The sequence below is a fragment of the Culex pipiens genome, chromosome 2 (assembly GCF_016801865.2).
Source record: "Culex pipiens pallens isolate TS chromosome 2, TS_CPP_V2, whole genome shotgun sequence".
In the NCBI taxonomy this organism is placed as follows: Eukaryota; Metazoa; Arthropoda; class Insecta; order Diptera; family Culicidae; genus Culex; species Culex pipiens.
The window spans coordinates 50187520-50202121 of record NC_068938.1 but is presented as its reverse complement, the minus strand read 5'-3'; the positions used below and the strand labels follow the sequence as shown (position 1 = coordinate 50202121).

General features: G+C 39.0%; 1 protein-coding gene across 6 annotated transcripts in view; it reads right to left on the bottom strand.

The window, feature by feature from the left end:
* Window positions 1–2428: 2428 nt before the first annotated feature.
* LOC120416023 (receptor-type tyrosine-protein phosphatase kappa) overlaps window positions 2429–14602 on the bottom strand; it is a 215669-nt gene continuing 203495 nt past the window's right edge. For 4 of the 6 annotated variants that reach the window (XR_008212019.1, XR_008212017.1, XR_008212018.1 and 1 more), the window contains 11 exons: window positions 11275–11444; window positions 10870–11005; window positions 10549–10798; window positions 10253–10329; window positions 9995–10126; window positions 9698–9919; window positions 9546–9640; window positions 9340–9475; window positions 9169–9275; window positions 9014–9057; window positions 8559–8891 (listed from right to left, as the gene is read on the bottom strand). Coding sequence is in view for 2 of the 6 variants with exons in the window: in XM_052707495.1 (XP_052563455.1) it covers window positions 5045–8551 (3507 nt within the window). In the remaining 4 variants the exon portion in view is untranslated. Of the gene's footprint in view, window positions 8892–9013; window positions 9064–9168; window positions 9276–9339; window positions 9476–9545; window positions 9641–9697; window positions 9920–9994; window positions 10127–10252; window positions 10330–10548; window positions 10799–10869; window positions 11006–11274; window positions 11445–14602 lie in introns of those variants that run through there. The other 2 variants (XM_039577680.2, XM_052707495.1) reach the window with 2 other exon arrangements.

Here is a 14602-nt window from a genome sequence, read left to right as displayed (position 1 = left end):
GCCTAGAACATCGAGGATCTGACAACCCTATCAAAAGTTATTAGCACTTAAGTGTTATTTATGCACTTTTTGGAGGCCGGATCTCAGATATTTCAATAAAAATGATTTTCGGGTCCATCATGCGACCCGTCGTTAGTAAGATAATCGAAAGACCTGTCAAATGAACCTAAAACATCGAAGATCTGACAACCCTATCCATAGTTATTAGCACTTAAATGTTATTTATACACTTTTTGGAAGCCGGATTTCAGATATTGTGATAGAAATATTGTCTGAATCTTCCATGCGAATAGGTTTTTTTATCAGACCTTGCCGATGAGCAAGAAATATTGAAGGTCTGCGAACCCTATCAAAAGAAATGAGTAATAAAGTTGATTTGTTAAACATGTTAAGGGGAAATGTTGCTATTTTTACTGAATGTATTGACTTTATGAATGTGAGGAAGGCACCAACCACCTAAAGGTGGATTAAGTAACGTTTTTTAATTAGAGCAGTTCTCTCAGATTTCGGTCATTCGATTTTTTTGTATTTTTTAATCCGACTGAAACTTTTTTGGTGCCTTTGCTATGCCCAAAGAAGCCATTTTGCATCATTAGTTTGTCTATATAATTTTCCATACAAATTTGGCAGCTGTTCATACAAAAATGATGTATGAAAATTCAAAAATCTGTATCTTTTGAAGGAATTTTTTGATCGATTTGGTGTCTTCGGCAAAGTTGTAGGTATGGATATGGACTACACTGAAACAAAATTATACACGGTAAACAAATTTTGGTGATTTTTTATTTATCTTTTTGTCACTAAAACTTGATTTGCAAAAAATACACTATTTTTATTTTCTTTAATTTTTTGATATGTTTTAGAGGACATAAAATGCCAACTTTGCAGAAATTTCCAGATATTGCAAAAAATCATTGACTGAGTTATGATTTTTTTATTCAATACTGATATTTTCAAAAAATCGAAATATCAGTCGAAAAAATTTTGCAGCTTCAACATTTCTGAAAAGTTGGCATTTGATGTCCTCTAAAACATATCAAAAAATGAAAAAATAGTGTTTTTTTTTTGCAATCAAGTTTTAGTGACAAAAAAAACAAATAACAAATCACCAAAAAATAAATAAATATATACACTGGAATAAAAATACACGCCACTTCTATGAGATTTTTTGATTTTTAAGTTTAAAAGTTCAATCACCTTCAAGATGTTGCGATGTTTTTTTCGTTCAAAATTTTTGAGGAAATAGCCTAAGATGTTACAAAAAGACTGACGAAAAATGCAGGATGATACGTCTCTCCTAAAAAAAATACAAAAATCATTTACTGAAACTGTTTTTTTAAAAAGTGGTCTTATCGTCAATATTTTTCAAAACCGATAGTTGGAATCGATATCCCAGACAATTTTACATAAAAGTCTCCATATTGACCATAGTCTTATGTCCAATCCTTGTGAAGATACAGCGGTTTTAAAAATAAAATTGTCAAAAAAATAGGATTTTTGGTGGGTTTTGGCAATTTAACTAGATTTTTCAGTCTCGTAAATATTTTTACCGGAAAGCTCGTCCAGTTTCCCATAGGTTTGCCTTTGACAGCTTTTCAATTGGATGTATGTATGAAGTTCAATTACAATGCTTATAACTGAAATTCCTTGACCTGATAAAAAGTTGTAAACTAACAGGTTATCGTTATAAATAAACGCACAAATTACAAAAAAAAAAACTGAAAATAGAACATTTTTTTCCGTTTTGTTAGAAACCTGAATAGTAAATAAGCTTACGCAAATATTAAAACGAGTCAAATTAAAAAGCTTTTATTTTTTTTTCATTTAAATTCACCCCGAATTCAGAACCATCATTGACAGCCATTGCCCTAAGAGTGGAAGACTCCATCTACGACCTGCCAGAAATAAATTAATTAAAAACTACAACAATCTACAGTCGGACAAATATTCCATATTTTAGATATTGATATTACTTTTAAACAGATTTTGTTTGGATTTCCTGCTCTACAATTTTGTAGAACATTGTTACAATTAAAAAACTCGCAAAGATAGAAAAACGCGAAATTTTAAAATTAATATATAAATGAATATATTAATGTTAAGTAACGAAACGATTCTTTATCCACCTTCAGATGGTTTGTGTCTTCTTCACATTCATTCAAAATAGCATCATTCCCCCTTCAAAATTGAATCATTTATTGCAGGGGTGCTCAAAGTTTTTGAATGGCGGGCCAAATTCAGAGCTCACATTTTCTTGCAGGCCAAATGTGATAAAGTGTTTATTAGAAAAATTAAATTACGTCGTGTAAGAGATTTAAAAAAATGTGTCCACGTGGTTTATGGATGGTCCCGTTAAGGATTTCGGATAGAGTAAAGGTAAAATGAAATCAAAATAAATCATAATTATTAAAACATCTTCGATGTTCCGTTTGTGGTTTACATGTTTCTTTATTTGCTATAAAAATATTGTTTGTTTTATTTTCACCTAGTTATAAATGTAACAAAGGAATTTTTCATATCGAGTTTTTTGCTTTATGCGTTTTGTAGTTTCTCTTCAAATAAAACGTTACTTGCTCATTCCGGTTTTGTTTAAATGTTCTGCCTCCCGTTTAAAAAAAAAATGATCAACATGCTTGGACATTCGAGCTGGTTCGAACGATCGTACGGGAAAAATATATGATTTTTAAGCTTGTATATTTTTTTGAGATTTGCTTTTTTGGTTTCGTTTTGTTACGTTATTTGCTTGATTGGTTACGGTTATTCCAGTACAGTTTATTTTCTGGGTAAAGAAACAAAATGTATAATAATTTTCTCACAGAGTACAACAATGATAACCGGGTTTTATGCTGGTTTTTAAACAATATGAATAAATTTTACAATAAACGGGTATAACAATAACAAGCTTTACTCTGTTGGGATTGATTAAATTAGTGTTTCGCGTGTTCTCCACGTGAACGTTTCTTGCACAAATTCCAATAGTACAAAAATATAAAACATTTAACAACAATCATATAGTGACTTTCTTTTGTGCAACCGTCTCGCCTTCACTAATTACACAAGAAACTTTACATGAACGCTTGTACAAATCACACTGATGGATGCTAAATGCCCTCGGATTGTGGCATTTTTTCTCGGTACGATTTTTGTTTGCTTTTTGTTTTGGTTGTTTCTGTCGCTAATTCTAACCTAACAGTTGGAAAAGAAATCGGTACGAAAAGTTCTCTTCTGCATGATAGGTTTTTCTTTGATGTTTCTGTGCTCAGGATAGTACAAATTGGACGTGTAACTTATAGTTGCACAAAATTTCCGGGCTTCATATTTTCCCTGTCCATATAAAAAACGTTGAGTGACAATTATATCATGACAACAATAATGGTGGATTGGAAACTCGGCGTTATTTGCTCTTTTTTTGGTTTCTTTTCTAGTGAAATATTCTAGAAGGAAGGAATCGAGTAAAGTTTTTTTGATTTTATCAAGATGATCTAATGATTGAAAGTATATCTGAAATTTCGAATAAATTGAGATAGTGTTTGAGCTTTGGCTTCGGTTGACTTTTAAAAGGTTTCTTTGACTTTCGGTAGCATTTTTTTTTTATTATTACGCAAGTTTAAAAAACGAGTTTTGGTCGCTTGAGTGAAGAAATTTAGAATGATCAACAAAGTCACTGGCGTGGGCCGGCCAGTGCAAAGTTCTGAAGTCCTTCAAATTTAAGGCCATCTCGAAGGATAATCTAAATGTGATGTTTGGTTTTGTTTCTTTTAAAATTGTATATTGTATAAAATTTATTTACTACGTTTTTTGTTTTAGAAAACTACGAGCTTTGCTGAGAGAGTAACCTTCTGTAGAAGTAGTTAAAAGCGATTTATATAAAAATATCGGATTCTCTTAAAGATGTGGTACAAAAGTTAACTTTCATTTTTCGCATAATTTGTTCTCAATGCGTGTTTATGTCTGCATGTGTGTATTTAGAATTATAATAATGATGCGAGCAAACAACACCGAGTTGGATTTGTTTCGTCCTATATAAATATTACATCCAACCAATTAATAATTATGGCCTTTTCAAGACCTTGCGTATTACATTACAACAATTAACCACTGTTTTCTTTCACTGTATCACACTTTTGTTTTATTTATTTTATTCTTTCCGCGACGTTTGCTTTACAAAGTAATATAAAACTTTAATTCTTTTCTTCTTTTTTTTTTTTGGTTTTCGCTATAGGAAGTCTATTTTAATCCAATATTTTGTTTACTCCTTTTGCTATTTTTTTTGTCGTTTTAAGATAAACTGTGTCTCTTTCTCACTTGGGTTTACATCCACAATAAACGTCTCCTTCGAAAAATATATATAGTAATCAACAAATGGAATATGTATAAATGTACGTTTTTGTTCTTTTGTGTGGGTGTTTTTTGTATGTGTAATGGTGTGAGTGTGAGTACGTGTGCGCGTGTACTAAATGGGGTGTGTGTTTTTGTGTGTGTGTACGTGTCTTGTAATGTTTTCGCCTTAATTTTAGGGATTTCGAAAGAAGTGTTCTACACATTCTTATCAATTTTGTTTAGCTAATTGAGTTTTAGAACATGTCATCTTTTCTTGGTTTTAATTTACAATTGTTTTTTTTTTCCTTTCGGGTTTGATGATGGAGATGAGCTGAAGATCCGTGTTTGTCTTCTATACATATTTTTCTGTACAACAATCGAAATGAGAGGTGAGGTTCTGTTTTTTTTTCTTTTATATATAACTATCACTAGTAGAGTTTACCAACGTATAAAAAGGGTGTTTCGCATTGGTACGAAATAGTAGATTCTTCTCCATTCAAGATTTGGCTAGAATACACATGTTCTGCATTTTACATCGTCTTTAACGGGTCTCTCTTAACGGTTTCTATATAGTATGTATATATTTATAATAATATAATAACCACTAACGCACTACTAACAACGAACAAAAGAGTGGTGAGCCGAAGTTACCAAAAAACGAAACGAAAAACCCGTCCCACCGTCCCTATACCACTAGTCGACTAATTACAGCGTTTCTTAGCTTCTATAATGGAAAACATTTGGTTTTATTCTTAAGGTTACCCAGGGATTGACTTCGAGCCTTCCGTAAACGATCGCTGCTCGAGACTGAGCTCACCGTTGCCGTCGTTGAGCTGCTCGTCATCGTCCTCCGATCGTCGTCCGCAGGTTTATGCTTATCTACCTTACTACACTTGTTGTTGTTATCTACAGCTACTGCTTTGGCACTATCGTGTTGCGTATTGAGTTGGTCCTCGGTGTGTCTTGTTATGGTTATCTCATCAGCGTCTAGATTAATGGGTTCCAGCTTTTGCATCGAGTGGCGCGTGGGTAGTTCGATCAGCGACGGTCGAGCTACTCCGAGCAGCTGATCGAACTGGCACTGTGTCAGTGGGTTCTCCTGTGGGATCTCCTCGTCGCCATCGTCTTCGTGTTCGGGACTGCCGGAATAGCTGGCAACTCTGGATTCGGTTTCCGCTCGGGAGAACAGCAGATCAAACTCCTTCGTGATCTCGTTGGTAAAGTCCGAGATCGTTGGATCCAGCAGGTACGGCTCCTCGTCCAAATCGATTATGGTGTACTCGCTTGTCGCTGGATTCGACGGATCCGGAGGAGTCGTTTCTACCACCGGTACCGTACTGGTATCGTTTGGCTCCGTTGGCGATCTCTTCTCCCCGTCGTCCGCCATGTGGGACTTTATCAGCTCGTCCATCGTTTCGTCCGAGAACGATCCGTCCGGTGTCAGGGTAAAGTCTTCGATGTTCCAGTTCTTGATTGGTTTGATCTCACCGGAGCCACTGTCAGCGGCGGCGTTCGCTAGTGTTTCTTCAAAGATTTCGCTTTTCAACGATAAGCTCAGTCTCGACGTGCTACAACTATCTAGGTTTACATTTTTAACAGTATCAAATGCGTAATCGGTTAACGTTGACTTGTTCAGGGTTCCGCTGGAATTGCTGAGTAGCTCCAGTGAGGCTGTCCGCTCGAGCGCCGTCAGACAGTCCGATTTGAGGAAATACGAATCGAGCGACGAACCCAGCGGAATATTGTCTAAATCACCTTTCGAGTCTATGATGCTCTCCTTCGAACAGATCTTGTAGATCGTCAGCGTTTCCTGATCTTTGCTCCTCCTCCTCCGCTCGTGAACCTGCACGTTCGTTACCGCACCTTCATACTCTTCTTCGTCGTCGGCATTATCAAACTCGTTGTTACTGTGATGGAACAGGAAATCGTGAATGATCAGCTTCTTCGACTCATTCTGCGGCATCAAGTAGATTTCGTCACAGTCCGAATCTGTCGAAGCCGCCATATCGGCATGTGGTGGTTGCAACCCTTGAGAATCCAACTCCAAACCTTGTTCGCAATCCTCTTGCTCATCTTCTTCCTCTTCGTATTCTTCTTCATCTTCCTCTTCTTCCAACTCTTCTTCATCCACTTCTTCTTCGTAGTGGTACGTCTCCACGACGGTTCCATCCTCCCGAACCAGGTTCCCCCGGTAGTAGATGTTCTCTATGCTCAAATGTTCAATGTCTTCCTCGTAGTACTGCTCATCGTACATAAACTGACCGTACTCATCCACCACGTACTCCTCCTTTGCTTCCTCGTCCGGATAGCACGCCTCTTCGTAGCTGTCCTCATTCTCGTACAGCGTGTCCGAACGGAACGAAAACTTGGGCTCACTTTTCTGCCGGAGCAACTTGAAGTTGTTCCGTTTGTACTTCCGGATCGCACCCAAATTTCGCTGCGGATCGTACTGGCCGCAGTCGGACCCGTTCGCTCCGTCCCCATGGTCCATCCGAATGGACTCGTGCTTGTAGAGCCCGCTAAAGTCTTGCGAGCAAAACTTTTCGTACAATTCCATCGCGCTGAGCCGCACACTTCCGGTGGTGTTGTAGAACGCTTCCGACAGCGGTGACGTGCAGGTCGTTTCGAGGTTCAAACATGCGGTGCTGTTGTTTTTGGCTGCTTTTTTTGAACCTTTGGTTGACTTTGTCCGGGAGTAGCTGATTTCGCTGTTGGACTTGGATTTGTTCGGGGAGGTCTTGGCGTTAGCGTTGGCGTTTGCCGCGTTAGCACCACTCGAAAATGGAAACCTTTTGCTTTTGAGATTGGTGAACATGTTGCTTTTTTTCGTACCGAACAGGGAAGACTTGGATGAGCTGATGGATGCTTTCGATTGGGACTGGAGAGATTTTTCGGGGGATCGCGATGCGTCCGTCGTGTTTGTTTTGGCGGGAGATGCTTTATCTTCGAAGAAGAGCGTTTCCTTAAAGTTTGGTTTGGACTTTTTGTCGTACAGGGCGGATGTACTGAATCGCTTGCACTTGAGCAGTTTGTTCATCTTTTTAAAACGGCCTAGATTTTTCTCGAAGATGTGTCCGAACGGTCCGTCAACGGAAGGATGCTTGCTACCGTCTGACGAGGTACCCAACTCAAGTTCGGTGGGACGAGTGATTGTTCTGCCCGCTTTGAGGTTGCTGCTATCGCTTGCTTTTCGAGGTGCGGAGACTTCCATGCTTTTCGACCGTTCGGCTTCCACCTTCGTGCTTGGCTCTGTGCTTTGTGCGTCCTCTTTGTCCGACGTTTCGCTGTATTCGCACTCCTGCTCTTTCTCCTCGAAGATGTCGAAGGTGTTTTCGTAGCTTTGGTTCTTCCACGTGTTGTAGTCGGGTTGCTTCTTGCCCACTTCGTCCAGCGTATCGCTGTCGCTTTTGTATTCCCGCTGCAGGTTGTTCTTGAGGTGCATTTTGTAGTCGGCTTCCATCTGTTCCAGCTCGATGGTGTCGGAGAACACGGTGTCGATTTCGTCCGTCGAGATGTTTTTCGAACTCTCGTCGGTCGATTTGTGTGTTTCCGAGGATGGATTGCTGCTGCGGAGCTCGGCAAACTCCCGGCGCTTCTCGTGCGTCGGCGTGTACTGCGAGCTCGAAAGGCTGGACTCGTAGATGTTGCCCTTGAGGAACTCCGAGTCGGTGCGGACGATCTTCTTGGACTTGCGCAGGATCGGTTTGCGCATCGGCGAGCGTGATTGATTGAGCTTCGTTATCGTTCTACTATCTTCTAGGGATTTGTTCTTCGGAATTGTGTCGATCGTCTTTTGCGCGTTCTCGTTCAGGTCGGAATTGCTATTGGATTTGGAAATCTTCTCTACGCTAGAATGAACACTCGATTCTTTAGTAATGTAGGAACCCGTACTTAGGCTTCGGCTTTTGGTGGTGGTCTTGAGCTGTTGCTGCAAGACCAACGGCTGCTGGTTTAGTGGCTGAAGAGGATGATTCAGGTGATGAGGCGACAGGTGGATGACTTCGGTTTGCTGCTTCAGCAACAGTGGTGGCCCGTTGTTGTTGGGTCGTTGAGGCTTGTCGCCGACGGTGGTGCCGTTGCCGGAGCTGGCGATCAACGCGGGTCTAAAGGCGGTGGTCGCGATGAACGGGACCAGCCCGGCACCGATACTTCCGATGGCACACGTAGCACCGGCCTCGTCAACGGTTTGGACAAACGGTTGGTTACCGATGATGCGCTCGTTCAGGTTCATCGTCTTCTGGCTGAGCCGCGAAATCTCGTTGCTAATGTCGAACGTCCCGACCGTCTTCAGTCGGTCCAGCCGACCTCGGTGGCAGCGCCGGGGCGGATCGTTCCCGCCCAAGCTGTACAACCGGCCCTTCTTTTTACGCTCGCAGATCTTGCCGTTCTTATCGATAACAAACTTTTTGTCGTCAAACGACTGACAAAGGTCATAGGACTCTCCTCGGTGTATTTTTCTAATTGATTTTTCCACGATTACACGACCTGCGTTCGATAGTTCTTTGGAGAGTTCCGAATTTGAGTACTCGGGCGTCAGCGGGATGCTTTTGCCACGGCCAAATTCAATAAACCTGCAAGAATGAGTCGGCGTTAGTGTTTTTGCAGTTGTCGTGGTTGTGAAAAAAACGTTAGAACTCAAGACTTATCCGCAATTGTTAGTAAATGTAATGAACCAAACAAACTGAAAACTTACCAAAAAATTCAAATAACAAAAACTAAACCAAAAATCAGAAACTCCTACGGATAAAATTATAAAATTTGTACTCCTATTTGACACAGTATCGATTTCATGGAGACGCATGGTACATCAACCATGCGCCTCCACTTTACCCAAAGTGAGTAACTTACCACAGATCATCGTGTAAATCGCATTCTCACTTCTTTTCTTTCAAGTCTTTATTTAAGTAGTGCAAGACGTAGTGTAAAACTAGATCATAGCAGTACTTATACTCAGTCTGAAAAACAATGAAAGAAATATTTTTAAAATATCGAGAAACCCTCGATAAAACCATCACTCACCATATTGTCCACCAGTTGCGGCCGGTGCCTCCGGACCGTTTTGACGGCCTGAAACACGTCCACCTCGCCGTGCTGGATGACCTGCTCGATGCAAGCGTTCGCCGCACAGTACACGCCCGCCCGGCTACGACCGTCACTGGGGTTTGGAAAGAATAGGAGCAGACATTTAAAATACTTTCTATCAGTTTGGATCCTGTGATACTCACGGTGACACAACGCACACTGGGCCGTAGTCGGTTTTCTGCCTCCACCGTTCGACCATGTTCATCAGTTCCACGAGCGAGTTGGTCGACGTTGGCACCTAAAAACGAATATATTTAAAAATCTACAAGAAGATCAACTCTAGTTCGGGTTAAACCTTGTGCCCCATCGGCCAGCAGATCAGCTGAAAGAGCTGCACCGTTCTGGGCGGCGCCTTTACGCCCGCCATCAGCTCCGTCAGCGAGATGACCTTCTTGTTGATCCGGAAGATCCAGGACTTGATGTTGGCGTAGTGATTGTGCGAGATGTGGTCGATCGTGAACACGGGGCCGTACTTTTTCGAGTGGCGACCCTCGGGCCAGCAGGAAGGATATTGTTGCTAAAGGGGAAAAGGTAGGGAAGTTTTGGGATGATCAGTTCTGATCGTAGCTCGGTTGAAGGAGGTGGATCTTACCGAAAGTTGAGGTGGTTGACAGAGGACGACGATCGCCGAGCACTCGTGATCGTACACTAGGGACCAGAACTCACCGCAGGTCTTTTGTAAGGGCCACTCGGTTACGATATACTCTCTAGGCTTCGTGTAGCCCTGGAATTTGGAAAGGGAACATTGTAGCTTGAAAAAAACGACAGAAGCATCAGCTTTCAACGACACGTGCCCTAACACGAGGCACACATGCCAGATTCCTTCCCCGGGTCGTCACTTTTTACTTACATCTACAAATACAGCGTTAATGTAGTCGGTAAATGAATTTCCCTGAAACGAGGTAAGGTAAGGACGGAAGTTGTCAGCTGAAAAGAAATAAAGGAAGACAGTTGAGAAAAAGAAAACATGAACCTTTCGTTGAAAGCACGCGTGATGGCAGCATAATTTAATTAAATTGTGCTGTCTGGTGCGAATGTTAAAATTACATGCTCCCGGTTATGGTCTCTTTTTGGGAAGCAGGTAACGTATATGTCTCAATAAAAGAACGTTATAAATTTTCTAGATCCAAAATACCAAAAACTTACGTGGAACACACAGCACATCTCGGTTCTTGTCGCGGTTGTCTCCGCGGTGTCCGCCAGCGCAGTCCCCAATCGTGAAGCGCGGCGTCTGTTTGCAGATCTGAGCGTACTCCCGCTGATAGGCGTTCATCTTGGTCACGTTGTCCTTGACGCTCTTTTCCTTGAGCCGCTGCGACAGCTCCTTCACCGGAAACCACGAGTTGCCGGAGATCACAAACTCCTCCAGCGTGTCGTATACGAACTTGTATTGGTCCTTTTTTCGGCGAAAAGAAAGCGTAGCTTTTGAAGATTTCGACATATTGAACTTGCTTGAAAAGAACTTACCACATTCTCTATAAGGCCTTTCCGCGATTGCCGAAGCTTTTTCAAATAACCAAACACGTGGAACGAGTCCTCCTCCTCGGCCAGTTCCATGTTTGCATCGATGGCCAGGTATACTCCGGACCGACCTCCGCCGTCACTGTAAAAAGTGTGAGTTAGTCGTTGAATAATAATAGAAAAACTCTATTTACCATACAAATATTATACAATAACTATAAAACTTATGGTTTTTTTTTTATTGTGAAAAGCAATTAAAATTATACTTTTACACTCTGTACGAACTTTTGAAATCATTCCGGTGAAATTGACTGTAGCATTTTATGTTTTCTTCCAATATAGTTATGAAATGTAACAGTAAATTCTACAGCATTTTCATTAAAATTGCCAAAAATTGCCAGGGATTCTTACTTGCAGTGCACGAGCATCGGTCCGACCTGGCTGTTGGCCTTGATGATTGTCCCCACGACGGACCGGACTCTTCGCCGGAACTCGAGGATCGCGTTCGAGAAAGGGCAGGTGTGTGAATGCCATTCGGTGTAGTGGAACTGCAGCAGGAGCCGCTCCTCCGTGACTGCTTTCTGTTTGGGGGAAATAAACAAGGAGGCAATTTAATAAAATCAATTTATTTAATAATAAATGGTTTCTGATTAGGATTCAACATACATTATCAATACAAAAATATACTATTTATTCTTTTTGGTTCGGTTAGACGTCAATGTCTGGAAATGCATGGTGTCTAATTACAAATTCCAAATTTCCTACAAGTCGTTTGGAACTATATTGAAAGTTCTTAACTTTCCTTCAGATCAATTACCTCAAGAAGACTTTAACATTTTCGTTTACTTTCAGTTTTCTTTACGGTCCCTCCAAGTTGACACTAATGGCCAAAGCGAAATGCTCAAAGTTAAACGAACTGTAAATAAGATGGCTTTATTTGTCTGCGACGATCAGTGCCATCGTGCATGTAAATTAGAAATTTCGCAAATTTCTCAGCTACAAGCTTTTCCGCTGCAACTGCACTTCCCCCATATGCTCGCTCACGTTGGAAAACTTTTACCACCACACTCGTAATGAACGGGAATGATTTATGGCTGGAAGAAGAAAGACGCGTGCGGCAAAAGTTTTCCCCCTCCAGGTTTCCCAGTGTTGAACATTTTTCTCGAAACGTTTAACGGTGTCACTGGTTGTGACGTGCCAACCCTGGGACCCATGGATGGTTGGGTACTTGGTATGTTCTTGCTAGATGGGTTTGACAAATGGCACGCTGAATAGATGTTAAGTTTAGCAAGCATATGCTTAATTTGATGTTTTCTTAGATTAGGTTGTATTTAGCATCAGAGCATTTTTTTTTAATTCGGCTAAAACTTTTTTGGTGCCTTCGGTATGCCCAAAAAGCCATTTTGCATCATTAGTTTGTCCATATAATTTTCCATACAAATCTGGCAGCTGTCCATACAAAAATGATGCATGAAAATTCAAAAATCTGTATCTTTTGAAGGATTTTTTGATCGATTTGGTGTCTTCGGCAAAGTTGTACGTATGGATAAGGACTACAATGGAAAAAGGCAAAAAATAAAATACGTTTACAACAAATTTGGTGACTTTTAATTTAACTTTTTGTCACTTGGTTTGCAAAAAAACACTATTTTTATTTTTATTTTATTTTTCAATATGTTTTAGGACATTAAATGCCAACTTTTCAGAAATTTCCAGGTTGTGCAAAATAGCAGAAAAGATTTTTTCAAAAAATCGAAATATGGGTCACAAAATTTTCTCAACCTCATTTTACGATGTAAAATCAAATTTGAAATCAAAAAGTACTTAAGTGAAATTTTGATAAAGTGCACCGTTTTAATTAGAGGTGGGCAAAAAAAGAGCGAACCGCTCAAAGAGCCGGTTCACTGAAAAGAGCGAACGAACCGTGGCTCACAAAAAATGAACCGCGGTTCTTTTTCAAACTCCGGTCTTTTGAAAGAATCGTTTCAATATGGCATGATTTTTGTTATAAATATAATTTATTGAATTTCCAAAAAATGTAGTATTAAATTTGGTTTTGATGATTGAAAATGCAATTTCAAAAATTTCAATGCTTATAAAAATTTATACCAAAAGTAAATGATCTTCTAAACAAACTTTTCATTTTAAAACTGAGTGTACATTAAAGTAATACCGGAATACAAATTTGAGCACTTCAAATAGCATAATTTGTCAAATATTAACAAAAATCTACTGAATATTTGAGAGATTTTGGAAAAAAAATTATCATTTTCTGCGATTAAACTATAACGTTCATAGACTTTATCTATTAAATCAGAATGTAGAGAAGAGTTCACATAATATTTTCTCCAAATAAAATATCAGCATTAGTTCAATTCAGAATACGTAATTACGCAGAAATAAACGCAATTTTAAAATGAATAGCAATTTTTCCAGCATCCTAGATTTAAGTTTGCATGCCATTCAATTACTCGAATGTTCAGTTTTGAGTAGAAATCTTGACAAAGAGACCACCAAGACCTATGGTTTTCAAGGACATCTTCTCGTTTTAAGTTTTTTTTTTAAATAAAATATGGCCGATACAAATATATTTGAAAGTTTATGTCACCCCTTCCCTTCAAAATCGGTCCGAAAATCAAGGGGCAAAACAATATTATTTTTTCAAAAAACATTCAAATTTCAATAGAAATAAAAGTCTTCTCAACTGAAAACAAAAGTTTATTAATCGGCTTAAAAAAATCATCATACTTCGATATTTTGAAAACTAATGAATGCAACACAACTGGGGATGTGTTATTTTTTCCGACTTTGGTCAGAGTTGAGGGACATAAACCTCAAAAAATATTTGGTAGGCCTTATTTATAGAAGTCCAATAAGAAATAACTTACAAAATCACACGATTCTTGAAAAAAACCCTTTCCATCCAAATTTTGAAAAAGAGCGAAAGAGCCGTTCAAAAGAGCGGCTCTTTTTTAAGAGCGAACGAAAATGAGCGGCTCCTAAAAAAGAGCGGTTTTGCCCACCTCTAGTTTTAATGTTAAAGCCATTTTTAGGTATTTTTTTGAAAATAGTCACAGTTTTTCGTTTTTTTTAATGTCCAATTAACCAAATTTTCAGTTTTTGTTTTTTTTTGTGTTTTCTATTACCCCTGACTTGAGGCGGTTTCAAAAACACCCAAAAAGTAAAAACTGGAAATCTGGTTTATAAGACATTTAAAAAAAACCCACAATTTTCCTGTTTTTATACCTTTGCATGGCAATATCTCATCAACTTATGGTCGCATCAATAAATTTCAAAAAAGCAAAATATAGAGAATTTTTTCAGCTTTTCAATAATGTTTTTTTTTTCAAAAATTGGCAAAAATGTGCACTTATTAAAAAAAATAACTGAGACTATTTTTTTTAAGTTACCTAAAAATGGCTTAACTTGAAAACACTTTATAAAAATTCCACTCAAGTACTTTTTGATTGCAAATTCGTTTTCACATCGAAAAATGAAGTTCAAAAATTTTTGCTACCGGTATTTTCATTTTTTGAGAAAATCGAAAATTGGTCGAAGATTTTTTGCTCAAAAATTTCTGAAAAGTTGGCATTGCATGTACCTTAAAACATATCAGAAAAAGAAAAAAAATAAAAATGGTGTTTTTTTGCCAATCAAGTTTTAGTGCATGCATTTTTTTTACCGTGTATAATTTGTTTTTCAGTATAGCAAATATAAGGATTCATACCTACACTTTTGC